Source organism: Haemorhous mexicanus, chromosome 4 (genome assembly GCF_027477595.1).
Source record: "Haemorhous mexicanus isolate bHaeMex1 chromosome 4, bHaeMex1.pri, whole genome shotgun sequence".
Lineage (NCBI taxonomy): Eukaryota > Metazoa > Chordata > Aves > Passeriformes > Fringillidae > Haemorhous > Haemorhous mexicanus.
In genome coordinates this window covers 19,185,998-19,200,467 of record NC_082344.1, presented here as the reverse complement: position 1 = coordinate 19,200,467, position 14,470 = coordinate 19,185,998, and the positions used below count along the sequence as shown (strand labels likewise).

At 38.7% G+C, this 14,470-nt stretch overlaps 1 protein-coding gene across 1 annotated transcript in view; it reads right to left on the bottom strand.

Moving 5' to 3' along the window:
* Positions 1-14,470, bottom strand: part of SLC10A7 (solute carrier family 10 member 7) — a 139,805-nt gene that overhangs the window by 46,401 nt on the left and 78,934 nt on the right. The window contains exon 6 of the mRNA XM_059843969.1: positions 1,866-1,901. Coding sequence (XP_059699952.1) covers positions 1,866-1,901 — 36 coding nt within the window. The remainder of the gene's footprint in view (positions 1-1,865; positions 1,902-14,470) is intronic.

Here is a 14,470-nt window from a genome sequence, read left to right as displayed (position 1 = left end):
AAGAGAAGTCCTCAAGTTTTGGGCTCTGTGACAAAAACCCACAGTTCTTGTAAATCCCCTCATCTCCAGACTAGTTTGTTTATCACTCTGACGACAAAGCAATTCAGGTGTGTATCTTCCTCAAGAATAACAAGTCCAAGTCATGTTACAACCCACCCAATAATTAATGGGAATTTTACACACTTCTCATACAAATGTTTCCAGGGCTGGTAGGAAGAACAGAGACATGATTTGCCTTCCTGTTCTTGTACACATGAAGTTTTACCACCTCCTCTGAGAAGTAATAGTGAAAACTGCAATTTATGGGGCAGAATATCTTGTTATCTGCCTATAAAGACACCAAAGAAAAGAACTTTATCTTGCCTGAAAATATATACAGATCTTTCCTTAACATCTCAGTTTCTGCAGAAAATACCCATTTTGACTATTCAGTGCACCAAGCTCAGTGAGGTAAAGCACAGGGAAAGCTGACAGTGAGCAAAAGTAAAAAGAGCTGAAGTTTCATTTAGAAACAAGGGCACAGGTCTCTGAATGAATGCCTGTGGAAGAAACACTTTCTACATACAAGACAGAAGAGAACTGGAAAACAGTGAGGCAGACCATCCTGAATCAACATATTCAGTGCAAGAATAACAAAGCATCTGTCTTTTTTGAAAGAAAGTTATCTTTTTCAACCTTTCAACAGTAATTCTATGGTCCCAGGTGTACTGAGAAAGCTTTGTTGGTGCGTATCAATATATACAATATGGTCAAAGCAGTTTGTATGTAAACACAGCTACATCAGTCAATTACAATTTGTTCTAGTAAAATAAAACTCTTCCCACACAGTTATTCTGAGGCAGTATCTGATGTTACAGCCACTCTCACAGTACTATTTATCCCAGTTTATACAGCTATATTTGTATATAGCCCATATGTTGCTTTAGCATCCCTGCTAAAAACAGTGCACCCCTTGCATGCCACTTACAAATTGTTTCAGACCAGCTTCCCACTGCCCTCCCCTTTCCAGTGTGCTGACTTACATACAAAGCCATCAGTAAGACAAACATAAAAGAAAATGTATGTTTTCCTTGAAATTCTTGAAGTTCTTCAGCCTATATTTCCTGCCCTCCACAAAGCCCCAGCTCTCAGCAGCTTGCACCACACCAGCTGTGCCAGCAAATCCTCAAGCACCAAGACTTTCTGTCTGACCAGGGATTTACTCAACACCACCACCCACCTGCAAAAGCCTCTCCACTGTATGCTAATACCCTTGCCTTTAGAAAACGTGAAGGTAGGGCTTGGTCTCCTCCCTTTCTCTCTACCTCAAGCTGCCAGGGCCCAAGGCCCTCACTGAAGGGCGACAAACAGGAAGGAAGCAGCATTACATTTAGTGATGCACAGGGGCTCCAGAAATCTGTCTTGTCTCTACCATAAAGATACCCATGAGCTTAGTTGCCCAAAAGCAAGGCTCTGTTTATCTGAGTAGTGCTTTTCCAGTTGTTCTCATCCACTCCAGATCAATGCAATCCTGTCCAGCTCCTGCAAGTGAAAGCTCTCCAAGAGCTCTCCTAACCAAGTTATCTCCTTACCCACCCAATAATTAAGTGTTTGTATTTTACCCAGCCTGAATAGCAGCATATGATTTTACACTTCTGTAAGAGCAACAGCTTTTGGTCATTTTAGAATGAATTGTAGGTGGTGTTTGCATACACTGTGATACATTTTGATGGCCTTCCTGGGAGGCAGCTCATTTCAAATATTGACCAGAAAAATCTTCTTCATTATTTATGCATTGTGAAAACCATCCAAACTTGAAACTTAAACATAATGTCTAATAGGTGCAAGATTACCCAGTAAAAGATATATTAATATCATATACTTACAAAAAGCAAAAGCAGAAGTGGAGTTATAACAATGCCCTGGAAGAAACAAACAAAAAACAGTCTGTTAGTCAGGGAGGCAGAAAAATCTTTACTTTCTTAGCTTAGTACATGGAAATACACAAACATCATTTAATATCACAGAAATTAAGTAACAAGCTCAACTTTGCTCTTCACTGAGCATGTTCTTTAACATTGATGCAGCAATCATTTTATAAACTACACTCAGTAACAAGTACCTTCTTTTTAACCTTTTTGCATCTAAGTCCCTCTGTTCTAAAATATACAGATATATATTCTGATATACAGAATATGGATCATTTATTTTTAAAAAAACATATTAAAGCTCTCCCCTCAGTGTGCTGTATCTTAACTTCACTAAGCAGCTCCTCTTTAGGGAGAGACTTGTTCAAGTCCCATGGCACCCAGTCCCAGGTCCTCTTCTGAGCAGAAGCTGCATCAACTGTGATGAATTAGGTGTCGTGACTGTGTAATGTAAGCAGATATTCCCCAAGGAAATGAGCTGAGATCTCAAAACTCATTTCACTTGATTAGACTTCATGTCTCACTGGTAGAAGGCAAGTCTTTCATCTAATTTAATCACACAGGACCACCTCAGCTTTCCACATTCCCCAGGCAGATGCAAGCAAAAAGATTTGTTGTCTTCACTGACAAGGAACAGGTTTAGAACTGATGATTGGACAAAATAGAGGATTTTAAGTTTCATGAAAGCAAATCTTAGAATGAGTTGTTTGGGTTGGGAGTTAACATGACATGCATCACTTTCATAGCTGCAAACAGCAATTCCCCATCATCTTTCCATCTGACTTCAATATTTTATTATTGCTCAATAAAATGATTCCATCATTTAATGCATGCTAATTCATAGAGCTGGCTCAGAACTTCTCTAGGCCAGGACTATTCTTCATCCAGATAGGTCACAAGAATAGCTAGCTTTTCAGCTATTCACAAACTTTATTTAAAAAAAAAATGGACAAAGGTCCAAAACACACATTTTTCTGAAAGGGTGCTTATTTTACATTTATTTAGCTACAAGTGAAAAAGCACTATAGAAAAAACCTAGTTGTCACCTACTTTTCACTTATCCTTGAATAACATGGCTTTACTTCAATCTCTTCTAAGAAAATATAAAGAAAAACCTAAACAACTAGTTTTGTATTTGCTTTCTGGGTCTACACAAAATCACAGATTCAGACAATCAGCCACAGAGAGTTCCTATTGTGTTCCTAAAACAAAATGCAACAAATAAATGCCACAAATTATAGCAGACAGGAAGGATCAAGGAGGCAACAGTTAAGCTGTGCAACTTGAAGCCTCTGCAGAATTTAAAAGCATATTTCAAAATAAATAATATATACCATATATGACTGCCCCACAGCCCAGATATCCATAATAATTTATCTTTTTGCAAATGTCACAATTGAGATAGATCATAAAAACTGAAAAGAGAAGTAGAAGCAGGAAGAATTGCTTCAGGGAGTCACTCACTATTTACAGGAGGTTTAGACCAAAATGCAGACAACAGATATGAAGAAATATAGGTGTTCAAGTACAGCAGCTGGAGAGAAAGAAGCAAAAGTTGGGGAAGGGAGGAGGCATCAAGGGCTGAACTGACACTTGCATACAGCAGAATCTGTGAGGAAGAACTGACTGCAAGATCTGTGTAATGCAGGGACAGCACAGTCACTGCATCAGTGACCAAGGCCCAGCTTTTAGGGGCACCTGCTATGAGTGAGTACATGAGCCAGACCTTGCCCTTCTTCCCCTTTCATTGACACTGCACACCTTAAATGCCACCAGACATTACCAAGTGCCTGAGTGTTCTCTTAGCCTCCTCTAATTTTGGGATGGCAGAACACCACTGCAGCAGGGTTCCACCTTCAGGCTTTTGCACAAGTGAGGAGGAGCATGGATGGAGCAGGAAGTGATCTGAAAGCATCCCATACTCCTACTGAGCACAGAGTGTAGGGAGAAGAGAGCACAGTGCCAGCTTGAGAGCCCAGCCAGCTCTCCTCTGAACCTGAACAAACTCACTGATTCAGCACCATTAGCTATTTCTTACGTGCTTCATGCCTCAGCATGGTTTTAGAAGTTACCAAAAAAAAAAGGGCAAAGGTGAAAACCACACCAAACCAAACTTTCTCTCTATCTTGTTGATAAATCAAGATTGTGTCCTTCCTCCTTGGTCTGGGAGCTGTGACTTGCTATTTAATTACTTCAGAAGCTTGCTGATATTAACACAGTGGGCAACAGCCACTGCTAATTCAAAGCATGTGCCACAAAAGAAAACTGCACTCCTGTGACAGTAACACTTCTTGTAATTCTATAAGTGGGGAGCAAGAGAATCATCCTATACATCATAAAGAGATTCCTGAATGAGCACGCTGCAAATCTAGCATTCAAAAGGTCAATTTTAGCAATTTATTATTAAATTTTGCTATTTAACCTGGTGATCTTAATAATCAGAAGTGGATTTCCTGTTGTCTCACCACAGAAAGGATTTACAAGGCTGAACTTTTCCATTTGCTACACACACACGATTCCCCGGGAAGCTAAACAATTACCTGACAGAACAGAGAAGTTCATATCAAAAAATAGATGCTGTTGCTGAATCAGAGTAATTTGATGTTAATGTTTTATTTTGATAAGGAATGCTAGTTTGAAAAACCACAGGGTTTACAATAAAACCAAAGGGGTTTTTTCTTCAGTCAGTAGTGCAGTGGTGGCTGATGGTTCACAGGAGCAAGCAAAGCACAATTTATTCAGGGAGGGAACCTCTGTTACCCAACCAACTGATGGAACTGCTAAAGAACAGACTTTGGGGATGTAAAGCCCATCTATATGTTAACCTGGAAACACTGATGTGCTTTTATGAGCTGAAGCCCTTCTCTTCAAGTTCCTGCCCCAGATATGAAGAAGGGCTTACTCTACCATGGTGTATGTGTCTAACAAAAGGCATTACCTTTCCCTGCACACAGCACCCTGCTTTGGCACATTACCTCTTCATTAGGAACATGGTCCTCAATGTGCTCCTGAGCATTATGTGATGCATCTCAATTCATATCCACTAAAGAATAATAAATAGAGCACTTCAAGTCTAAAGCCTACTGACAGAAAATACAGGAGACAATTTACATTTTGAAGGTAAAGCCCAAAGTCTGATTCACTAAGAATAAAGAAAATGTGGAAGAAAACAGTTACTCCAGAGCGCAGCTCACTCTCCAGCAGGGGCTTCACAAAGATGAGAATACTCTGACACTGGCACTGTAGCTGCTTTCTAAGATTACAACTGGCTGAGGAGCACAAAGGAAGCTAAAAATTAAAATAAAGATGACCATTCCTAAGTCCATTGGATACTGAGACCATCAGAGAGGAAAATGGAACTAAATTTGACAAGGCTTTTCCCTGCCTTGCTTTCCAGGCAAGTGCTGTCAAGTACACAGTGTAAGGAGATAAACAGATTGTAGATTAGTACTTCCAGCAGAAGCTGAGCATCTGCCCTTGAGAATGCAAGGTCATTACACAGTTTTAGCATCTCCAAAGTTCGGGTGGAGTGTTAGGCTTCCCGACTGCTGCCCACAATGGAGTCAAAGTTGTAAAGTGACTGCCGTTTGCAATCTGCAGAAAAACTTTCAAGAAATCCATTTACACCTCTGATGTGAAAGACTGACTGAATATATTTCAATGATTTTAGTGGAAAGGGCAGGAAAAAAAATCTCAGCCTGACATGAGACACTGATACAACACAGGAGTCTGAAGACTTGGAAACATCTCCCCCCAGTAAAGATCACGAAATGGATTTTATTTAAGAGAGTTTAAACACAGGTTTGTGGTGCAAGCACGTACATAAATATACATGTAAACAGCAAGGATGTACTTGGAGATCCAGTTAATTGTTATTTGCTTTGATTAGATAAAATTGCTAAGAGGTTTTCTATAGGTTTCATCCAGTACAGCATTGCTGTAGAGCAGGTGTTAAGAGGTGTTTATCCTCCAAAAGAATACATAAAATCAATACATGGAATTGGCTGCCAAATCAGACAGGGAAGGGAGGTCACCTAATGAATTTGAAACTATGGTGGCAAATCATTAGGAATGAAATTATGCAAATAGGAAGAGGGAGGTGGGCACAGATCCAGAGGGACACATGGTAGAAGACAAGTAGGGATTATTGTAATGAGGCATGAAATAAATGTGAACTTTCCTTAGTTTCCTTTACCCACAAATTTCCCATGCAATTTTTCATCATTCTTACAGGTCATCAGTACAATACACATGTGGCAACTGCTAGTGAGAAAAGCCTTAACCAAAGCCATGTCTGATTTGCCTAAAGAACCAGAGCTGGAAAGGAAAACATGGGGTTTGTAATCAAGGCTCTGAACAAATGTCTGTTTTCCAAAATCTATTACCTACTCATGCTTATTGCTACAGAGTGTCCTGAATGCTCCATCAGAACAGGACACAAAAGAAGCAGAAGTGTAAGCAGTGTTACATCAAAACTTCTAGGGCACCATTTCCATGCTACTGATGGGGGAGGTGGGAGAGAAAAGCTTATCAACACTGGATAATTTCATCAGAAGACAAGCATAAATGAGACATGAAACTCAGTCTTCTTCTGTGTATGGCAGTATTTCTCAAATTTAAGTATTTATTTCAAGAGATGCTGACACTTTAAGAAAAAACAAGATCAATAAAAATAAAGATGAGCTCAGTTGGTTAGAATATGGAGTTAATAATATCAAAAACCCCAGCTTGCACACGCCACCTCACCACCCAACAAACAAACAAACAAATTTTCCAAACACAAAAATGTAGTTTTTATGATTCCAATGAGAGTGAAACTTTATGTGAAAAAAATGTGTTATTTCTATTTCTTTTGTCTTTTTTCCCCTTGATTTTGTGTGTGGAAGTGTGTTTTCAAATTTTTTTCCTTTATTTTTAACAAGTTTGCAGACAACTTTATAATGTTTTACATTTTAAAAAGAGAGCCTTGACTCTAGAAAAGTGCTTCTAGGTCTGAATTAGGCATGCTTGTGAGCAACAGGACAGCTAATACCAAAGTTCTGACACCATACAGATATTCTCAAAAAAAAAAAAAAAAAATCACAAAGGAAAGAAAGTGGGCACTCCTAAAGATGGAAAAGCTGATTGTTCAGTGTTTTCACTAACATGACAGAAATTGTAAAGAGCACAGCAGCACTCAGAGCCAGCTCTCAGTTTATTCAAATCAAGGAGCACAAGACTCCCACCACCCTCACCCCTCAGACTGGTCACAGCTCCACAGTTCCACTTCACAGCATCACCCCTGAGTAAATACATTGTTTATTACCTGTGATACCACATTATTCATCATCTCAAATAAACTGATTAAAAGTGTACTCCCGTGTCCTACTGCTTTGCAGTAATCTGAACTTTAGATGTCATATACAGAATGATTCCATCTGCTAAAGCATGGCTTTCACACACCAACATCCTCAGCAATTAGCTCTCTTCTCCCTTTTTCCACCTGTCCCCACATAGCTTTAGAACTGTGCAGAACCTCTTGACAGACACCACAGATCAAGGTAAAAAAACCCTATGCTAAATATACACACTTGGTTCCAAACCAGAAGGGCAAAACCCACAAAAAGTCAGGCTGGGACCAGGCAAGTTCTTGTGAAGCCACAAGTAGGCACTGGATGCAGAAGTGAAACAGCAGAAAAGAACCTGATAACCGGGGCGGAGGCAACTGTGAATTTCACATATCTCAGTTTTTAAGTACTAAGTCATTTGAGGATGAAGATTTCAAGTTTGGAACTGAAATTATTCCAAAAACATTTCAGTGCCTTAGTATCTGGATTCAGTGGCTGCAGGAACCTCCTTGAGAGACTTTTTATGGGTTCTTTAAATAGCTTTTACTATTTTTGTAAGCATGGCCATACAAGCTATGTTGTTCATTTGACTTCCTTAAAGATGGCAGCAGAGATGATAAATTTCTGTTGATTGAGATGTTGAAATTGATTTTCACAATAAAACATGTTTGCCCCCTGTTTCTAACTTTGTCCCCATGTAAATGACATAAATGTTTGAATTTCTCTCTTGCAATCTCAGAGATTAAATTACAGCTTTCTCATATTCCTGTAATTTCAGGAATTTCCCCAAGATGCAACTTGTGTCCCTGTGTTGCTCCCCCATGGACATCATAGAAGCTCCTGATGTCAGATAATTACTTGCCTTTTGTTTTCAATTCAATTATTTTCAAAATAATTTCAAGTGTAAAAGTCCTACTACATATCCCTCTTCTGTCAGCTACTCTAATGACATTGTTGGTTCTGAGAAAGCTTATACAACTGCAATTATTCAAAATAAAATATGTAATAAGGCTTTTTGTCTTGTTCTGTGTGAAATAACTATTCTGAAAGCTGGGGAGAACAAAGGCTTATGAACTGAAGCTCTTTGGGATGCTTAATACACCCATTCTCCCCATAATAAATAATAATAAAATCTGAAAAGATATTGAAAAGAATATGAAGTTAAGTTCATGCATTTTTAGTAAAATGATAAATATTGTACTCTACCAAGGTTACAAACTACAATACAAAATTGAGAATTCTATGTAACCCAAATTCAACTATAATTAGAAATAAACACCACAGCAATAGCTGTAACTCATCCAATTAGGCCAATATTAGATTTTAATAACAAAACTATGAAGTTAGAAGCACTATGTCAAAATGACTTTTGATTTATCAGTGGGGGCAAAATAAACCAGATTTCATATTAACTCTGAGATTGTGTAGAGGACTTTGTGAGTTGCTCCAGACATTGTACCACCTTTGTTCTGTTGCATTAATCTAGTGCACCCAGTTGTGGGAATGGACCTTAATTTGAAAAAAAAAAAAAAAAAAAAAAAAGAAAGATGAGATGATATTAAAAACCTTACCTGCATCAGATAACAGTAGAAATCCAAAGCATTTCCAGTATTTATTAATAATTACTATTTGCAGATGCTCCTCTTGCCTACATTTTATACAAGCACGAAAAAATGGAATCAAAAGGAATGTGAGCAGCCAGAGTTCAGTTCTTTCAACAAAACAGATCAGAGAAACAAGAAATGCCATGATCTGAACTACCAGCAGTAACACTACCACACTTGTCACAGATGAAGTGTAAAGAATAAAACCAAAAGGAAAGAGCATTTTTTTCAGTAAGGTTGAGGGGGGAATTCCTGCTATCAGATTGAGTGTTAAGCCAAGAATAAGAAAAGAGTATTTTAGAAAGGTAAAACTAGAGATAAGCCCAGTTTGCCTGGCTTTCCCAGCAGAGGGCATCTTAAACACATTAGAAATGTGTTTCTTACACAGCCACAGAATAGTTCAGAACACAGCAGTAAGGACCCTGAAGTTTTAAAGCAACTACAAAAACTTCTCAGTGCTTCGCAGGCGATACAGGAGTAATATCTGGAATGATGCACAAAGTACACCACAAGTCTCAGTCAGAGGTGGAAATGACCACTTCCATCAAATGACCTGAAACCATCAGTAAGGGGGGAGCCGGCTGGCAGGGTGTGGAATAACTTCTACAACAGGTGGGATCCCAGGTTTTAAGTGCTGCAACCTCTCTGCAGCAGCTCCACAGCTCTGCGTGTGGCCAAGAAGGTTCCAGTGGGCCTTTGCTCACGTTTCTGGAGCAGGATCAAGCCAGATCCACCACACTTGTAACACCTTCCTGCAATTTTTTCTTTCCTCTCTCTTGTGCAATGCATTTAACCCAGCTGTCATGTTGATATCTTCAGTGAGTTCAAGGATAATGTTGAACCTGCTGGAGCTATATTTTCCTCTTCCCATTTCCTCTCCAGCTGCTTTTGCTAACCATCACTCCTGGCCTCAAGACTTTATTCCTCTCCTTTACTTTCCACCTCAAAGGGGCCTTTTAAAACTTCATCCTATGCAAATATTTTTCCTAATTCCAGCTGATTAAACCATTGTCTGTTTCTACTCAAATAAATTTCACATGGGGTGTCAGCAGAGAACAAGATGACTAAGGTTCTGTGCGTCAGGATAGGGGTTTGTGCACTGGAATTAAGTGAACCTTGGTTAGAGGAGACATAAAAGTGAGAAAGGAACTTTTCAATCATCCACACCCTTACCCTTTGTCTTTGCAAAAATCACTTGGACACCGTAATCCTGTAATTTCTACCACTGCAAGCAGGCTCCACACCATATGAACATGACCTCAGTGGGGCTGAGGAGGAAAGGCACAGAGCTTGTATGATTAGGGTGTCTGTAGCTGTAAGCACAGCCCTTCCTTGAAAAAGGGTTTAAAATACAATAAGGATATTATAAAGCTAATTACATGTGTTGGGGTGTACTTTAACTGCAAAGTATATTAGTGCAGTGTTAAGGATACACCACTATTTCTCCTTTGTTTTGTACAGAGAAAATAAAAATGCCGTAGAAGTAACAAACATGTTTCACAAGAAAAGGTAATTTTGACCAAAATTTTAAGTCTTTTCTCTTGAAGAAGAAAGTTTAAAAGAATCCAAATTTCCCCTTTATTTGGATCTGTGCCAAGTCACAGGCAAATCTTAATTTAACTTGCTAAGAAGCCATTCCCAGCAAAGCATGCCAGCCTAAGCACCTCTGCTCCCACAAAGCCATGTGGCACTAGGACAGGATGGCACTAGATGGTGCTGTGGGACCTTCCAGGGAAAACAATCTCCTCATAAAACAGAAGTTACTGTATTGTTCAATTTGCCAGAGAGTTGATTCTGTGTTTTGAGACACATTGAGGAGTACTAAGTCCCAACAAAAGAAACCAGAGCCACAGAAATGAAGGAAGCCACTAAGTAAACATTCTGCTTTGAGTGACACTGCTTTTTGGAGTAGCCAAGTGCCACTCTTCTATTGGAAGGCTTCTTGCCTCTCCTTCCCAAAGGAAAAGGATGCAGTTTTTATGCTCTACACCAGCCTTGCTTTAAAGGGTTCTACATGTAAAACAGAATTGAAACAGTCCCAAGTCACAGCTCAAACAGGCAAGGTCCTCACAAGACTATCATTCTTTGGGACTGAACCTCACCATCCTTTAACAGACACCATTTTATTCCAGTCAACGTTTAAAAAGTTATTTTGACATAATAAGCTTTGAATCAATGCAACTTTCAATGAACTAATCTGTGCATTTACTTATCCTGCCATGATGATCAGTTGTGTAAAAAAACCCAGAAGCATAAAGGAATGATTATAAAAACCTGAGAGAAAAGCTATGTCAAATTCTAGAGAAATGAGCAGTTTTAAGCCGTTATCAAAATTGATTCTACTTATTTCTTTTTATAGCTTTTCATGTAATTGAAAACTATTCAAGTAGAACAGGTTCTGTATAAAGACACACCAACAAAGCACATTTTGTTAACATAAACACCATGTTTAAGTAAACTCTGATCTCCTTCATTCTTCTTCAAGCCAAGAATCTTAAACAGTGCAAGTATAAACACTGTAAAAATCCTCCTTGACACATGAAAGAAAATAAAACTTTATATAATGGGCAGGAATGTTGTTCCAATAAAAGCCCATAAGGGTTAATTTTGCATCAGTAGTAGTAAAACACTTCCTTAGCATTGCAAAGGTTGCTTGGTGACCTGCTATTCAGAAATGCCACCTATAACTTATCACTAAAGTGCTGGCATAATTCTCCACTCCCCCAAAATATGGGTTTTATCTGCATTATCCATGAAATGAGATACTATCTCCCTCACCCCAAATCAAACCAACAGCATAATTTGCCTGTAATTATTGTTACAAATTAGATAGGCTGCATTGGCTTTATCAGAAAAAATGTCTCATCAGCCAACATGCTACCTGCACTCTGTAAGGTGAGAAATGCTCTCCAAATCCCCCAGGATCCTTCAAGATCATTCCCAAGTCTGCTGGAAAGTTAAGCTATTACCAATTAGTTTGAGACCAAGCTCACTCATACATACCTTTTTTTTATCTTTAGTCTAAGTGCCCTGAATTATTTCAATAAAATGTATGAAAAAGCTGGTTTATGTTTCCACTGTTATTCTCAGGTAGGATTTCCACTCAGCATTGAGTATTTCCAAGGCCAAACCCAAGCCAAATGCACAGAAGCCCATGCAAAGACACAAACCCCCAAACCCAGCCCCCAGTATGGTAATCTATATTGCTTGTGTTCTGTGCTGCCTGGCCCCAAGTCATCAATAATGAATAGAAATGTACAGCTACAGCAGTAGCCTATGTCATGGGCTTGTCAGGTATTTTTGAAAAGGAACAAAAACACAGGTCTGCCATTTGATTGTGTCGTCTTCTGCAAATGTAGGAAGGGCAAAGCAAAGTGGTATTTAAAAAGGGGTAATGTGATTAGCCATTTTTGTATGAAATGAACAGTTTTCCTCAGCCACATTGATTAGAAAATCACTTGCTTGCAGTGCAACCAGTATTCTCCTAGACCTGAGAATTCAACAATAATGTTAACTCTGAGCCCAGGGAGGAGAGGTTTTTTTCTATTTTAAGATAAAGAGTACATACTCAAGAGGAGTCAAATACCACAGTTCACACAGAGGGAGAAAGGATTTCTTTTTTTTAAGAATCCAGCAAGTTCAGTATCAAATAAATTTTGTTCTTGAAGAAGAAACTTAATGCACACAAACCTATACACACAGTCAGTGAAAGCAACGGCATTATTAAAAAATATACAGATCCTCATGAATGGGCTAGAGAACAGGAAGGGGAAAAAAGGCGGTACTTGTATTTATTATTTCTTTTCAAATATTCCCAAATACATTTCTACAGACATTATGACAGTGGTCTTACAGGAGTGATTATCTCACATTTTAAAAACAGAACACACCAGCTGGTACACTACCAATCCACCCCCTGGGGAGGGTGGGTGGCAGACTACAAAATGTCTACAGGACACACACAAACTAAACTGATTCAAAGCTCAGTAGTAAACCCAAATCTTTGTTGCTTTCTACATCTGCATAAATTTCAGAAAAAGTCCTGCATGAATATATTTAGTTAATAGAAACATTAACTTCTGTAGCAGATAAGTACATACTCTCCACTTTGGAAGACTCAACTGAAGATGCACCCTTGTCTTCAAATAACCTGGAACTAGACAAATTGAGATCATTTATATAAGAAATGAAAATATATAAACACGAACTTCCAACCTGGCATCAAATGCAGGACATCTCAATTCAGATTACATTGCCAGGCCTTCTTTTCTAGAAGCCAGTAATAAGAATAAGCACATGTTTTAAACACAACTGAGGAAAATCTACAGAAAGCAGCAATCAATAATACAATTTGAGCAGGCTGCTCTGGGTTCTGACCCAATGTTATCTTGTGATAACTGTTTTTATGGCTAGAGTGGGATGTTACAGTATTCAGCTGAGCTCAAGTGTGCATAAATCGCTGAATGTTCCTTCATGGGTTGAATATGTTATTAATGAGTGTGACTAAGGGAAAAGGACCATAAATCACCTTTCTGCGGCAGATAATAAAATAACTGCCTCAAATCATAAGTACACACTCCAGTACACTAAGGTTAAAAAAAAACCCAAACCACAAAAATGTGATTCTGTTTAAACTAACTGATTAAATTGAGATAATTTACTTACAAAAGCAATTTTATCCTATTTAAAGAATTGTAAAATTATTTCATAGCAGAAAAAGTTGCTTCTCAATTCTAATTCCAAATGTATTTCAGCCAGCATGACTACACTAAATATATTTCATTTTGCAAATTCTACACAGTCAGTAAAAAGTTCTTTTCTCCTAGTGACATCTTATTGTGGTTTTATGAGTGCTCAGATCCCCTCCTCCAGCCTGCTGCCCAAACACAGGTTTGGCAGCACAAAACTTCTGCCTTGTTTTGAATATCCCCATGGAACACACAATCCACTTAGCACACATTTTAATGTGCTGAATATGCACATCTGCAACAAGAAAATGTGTGTGGGGGGGTGTCTCATATGTGGTAGAATGGGCCAAAACCTCATTCTTGTTATCAATGCCATATGACCCTTGGAGCATCTCGTGATTTCTTTTTTTTTAAATCCATCTGCTTCAAACATGTTCATTTTTTAGTGTGCTTTTCACTAGATACAGATCTCACATTCAAGAAAGGACCAGTGCCTTGTTCCAGTATCACACTATTGCTCAAATGACAGTGGAAAGGTAAAAAAGTCAGGCAGAAGCATCCTAAAAAACTGCTTTAAAAAAATACAACAACAACAACCACAACAACAAAACCCAAACAAGAAAACAAACAGGGGAAAAAAAAGGGGGGGAGGTGGGCAGCAAACAAAACTTGGCTTTGTACTTCCATTTCCTGTATGGGTTGTGCCACTCCAACTTGCCATCAGAAGGAGGCTGCTTTTCCCCTCTCTGATATGAATACTGGTTTTGCATTTAAATCATCTGCCCTGAAATGTGGGTCTTTGATTCAGTAACATAACAGAACATTTCCAGAGGGGGAAAATTGTTTCTGAAAACAAAACAGTCCTAGTCTAGCAGAGACTGTCTAGGCAGGGAAGGGAGCTGGTGTGTGAGACTGGAACCAAAGGAAGAGAAAATATTTCCCCC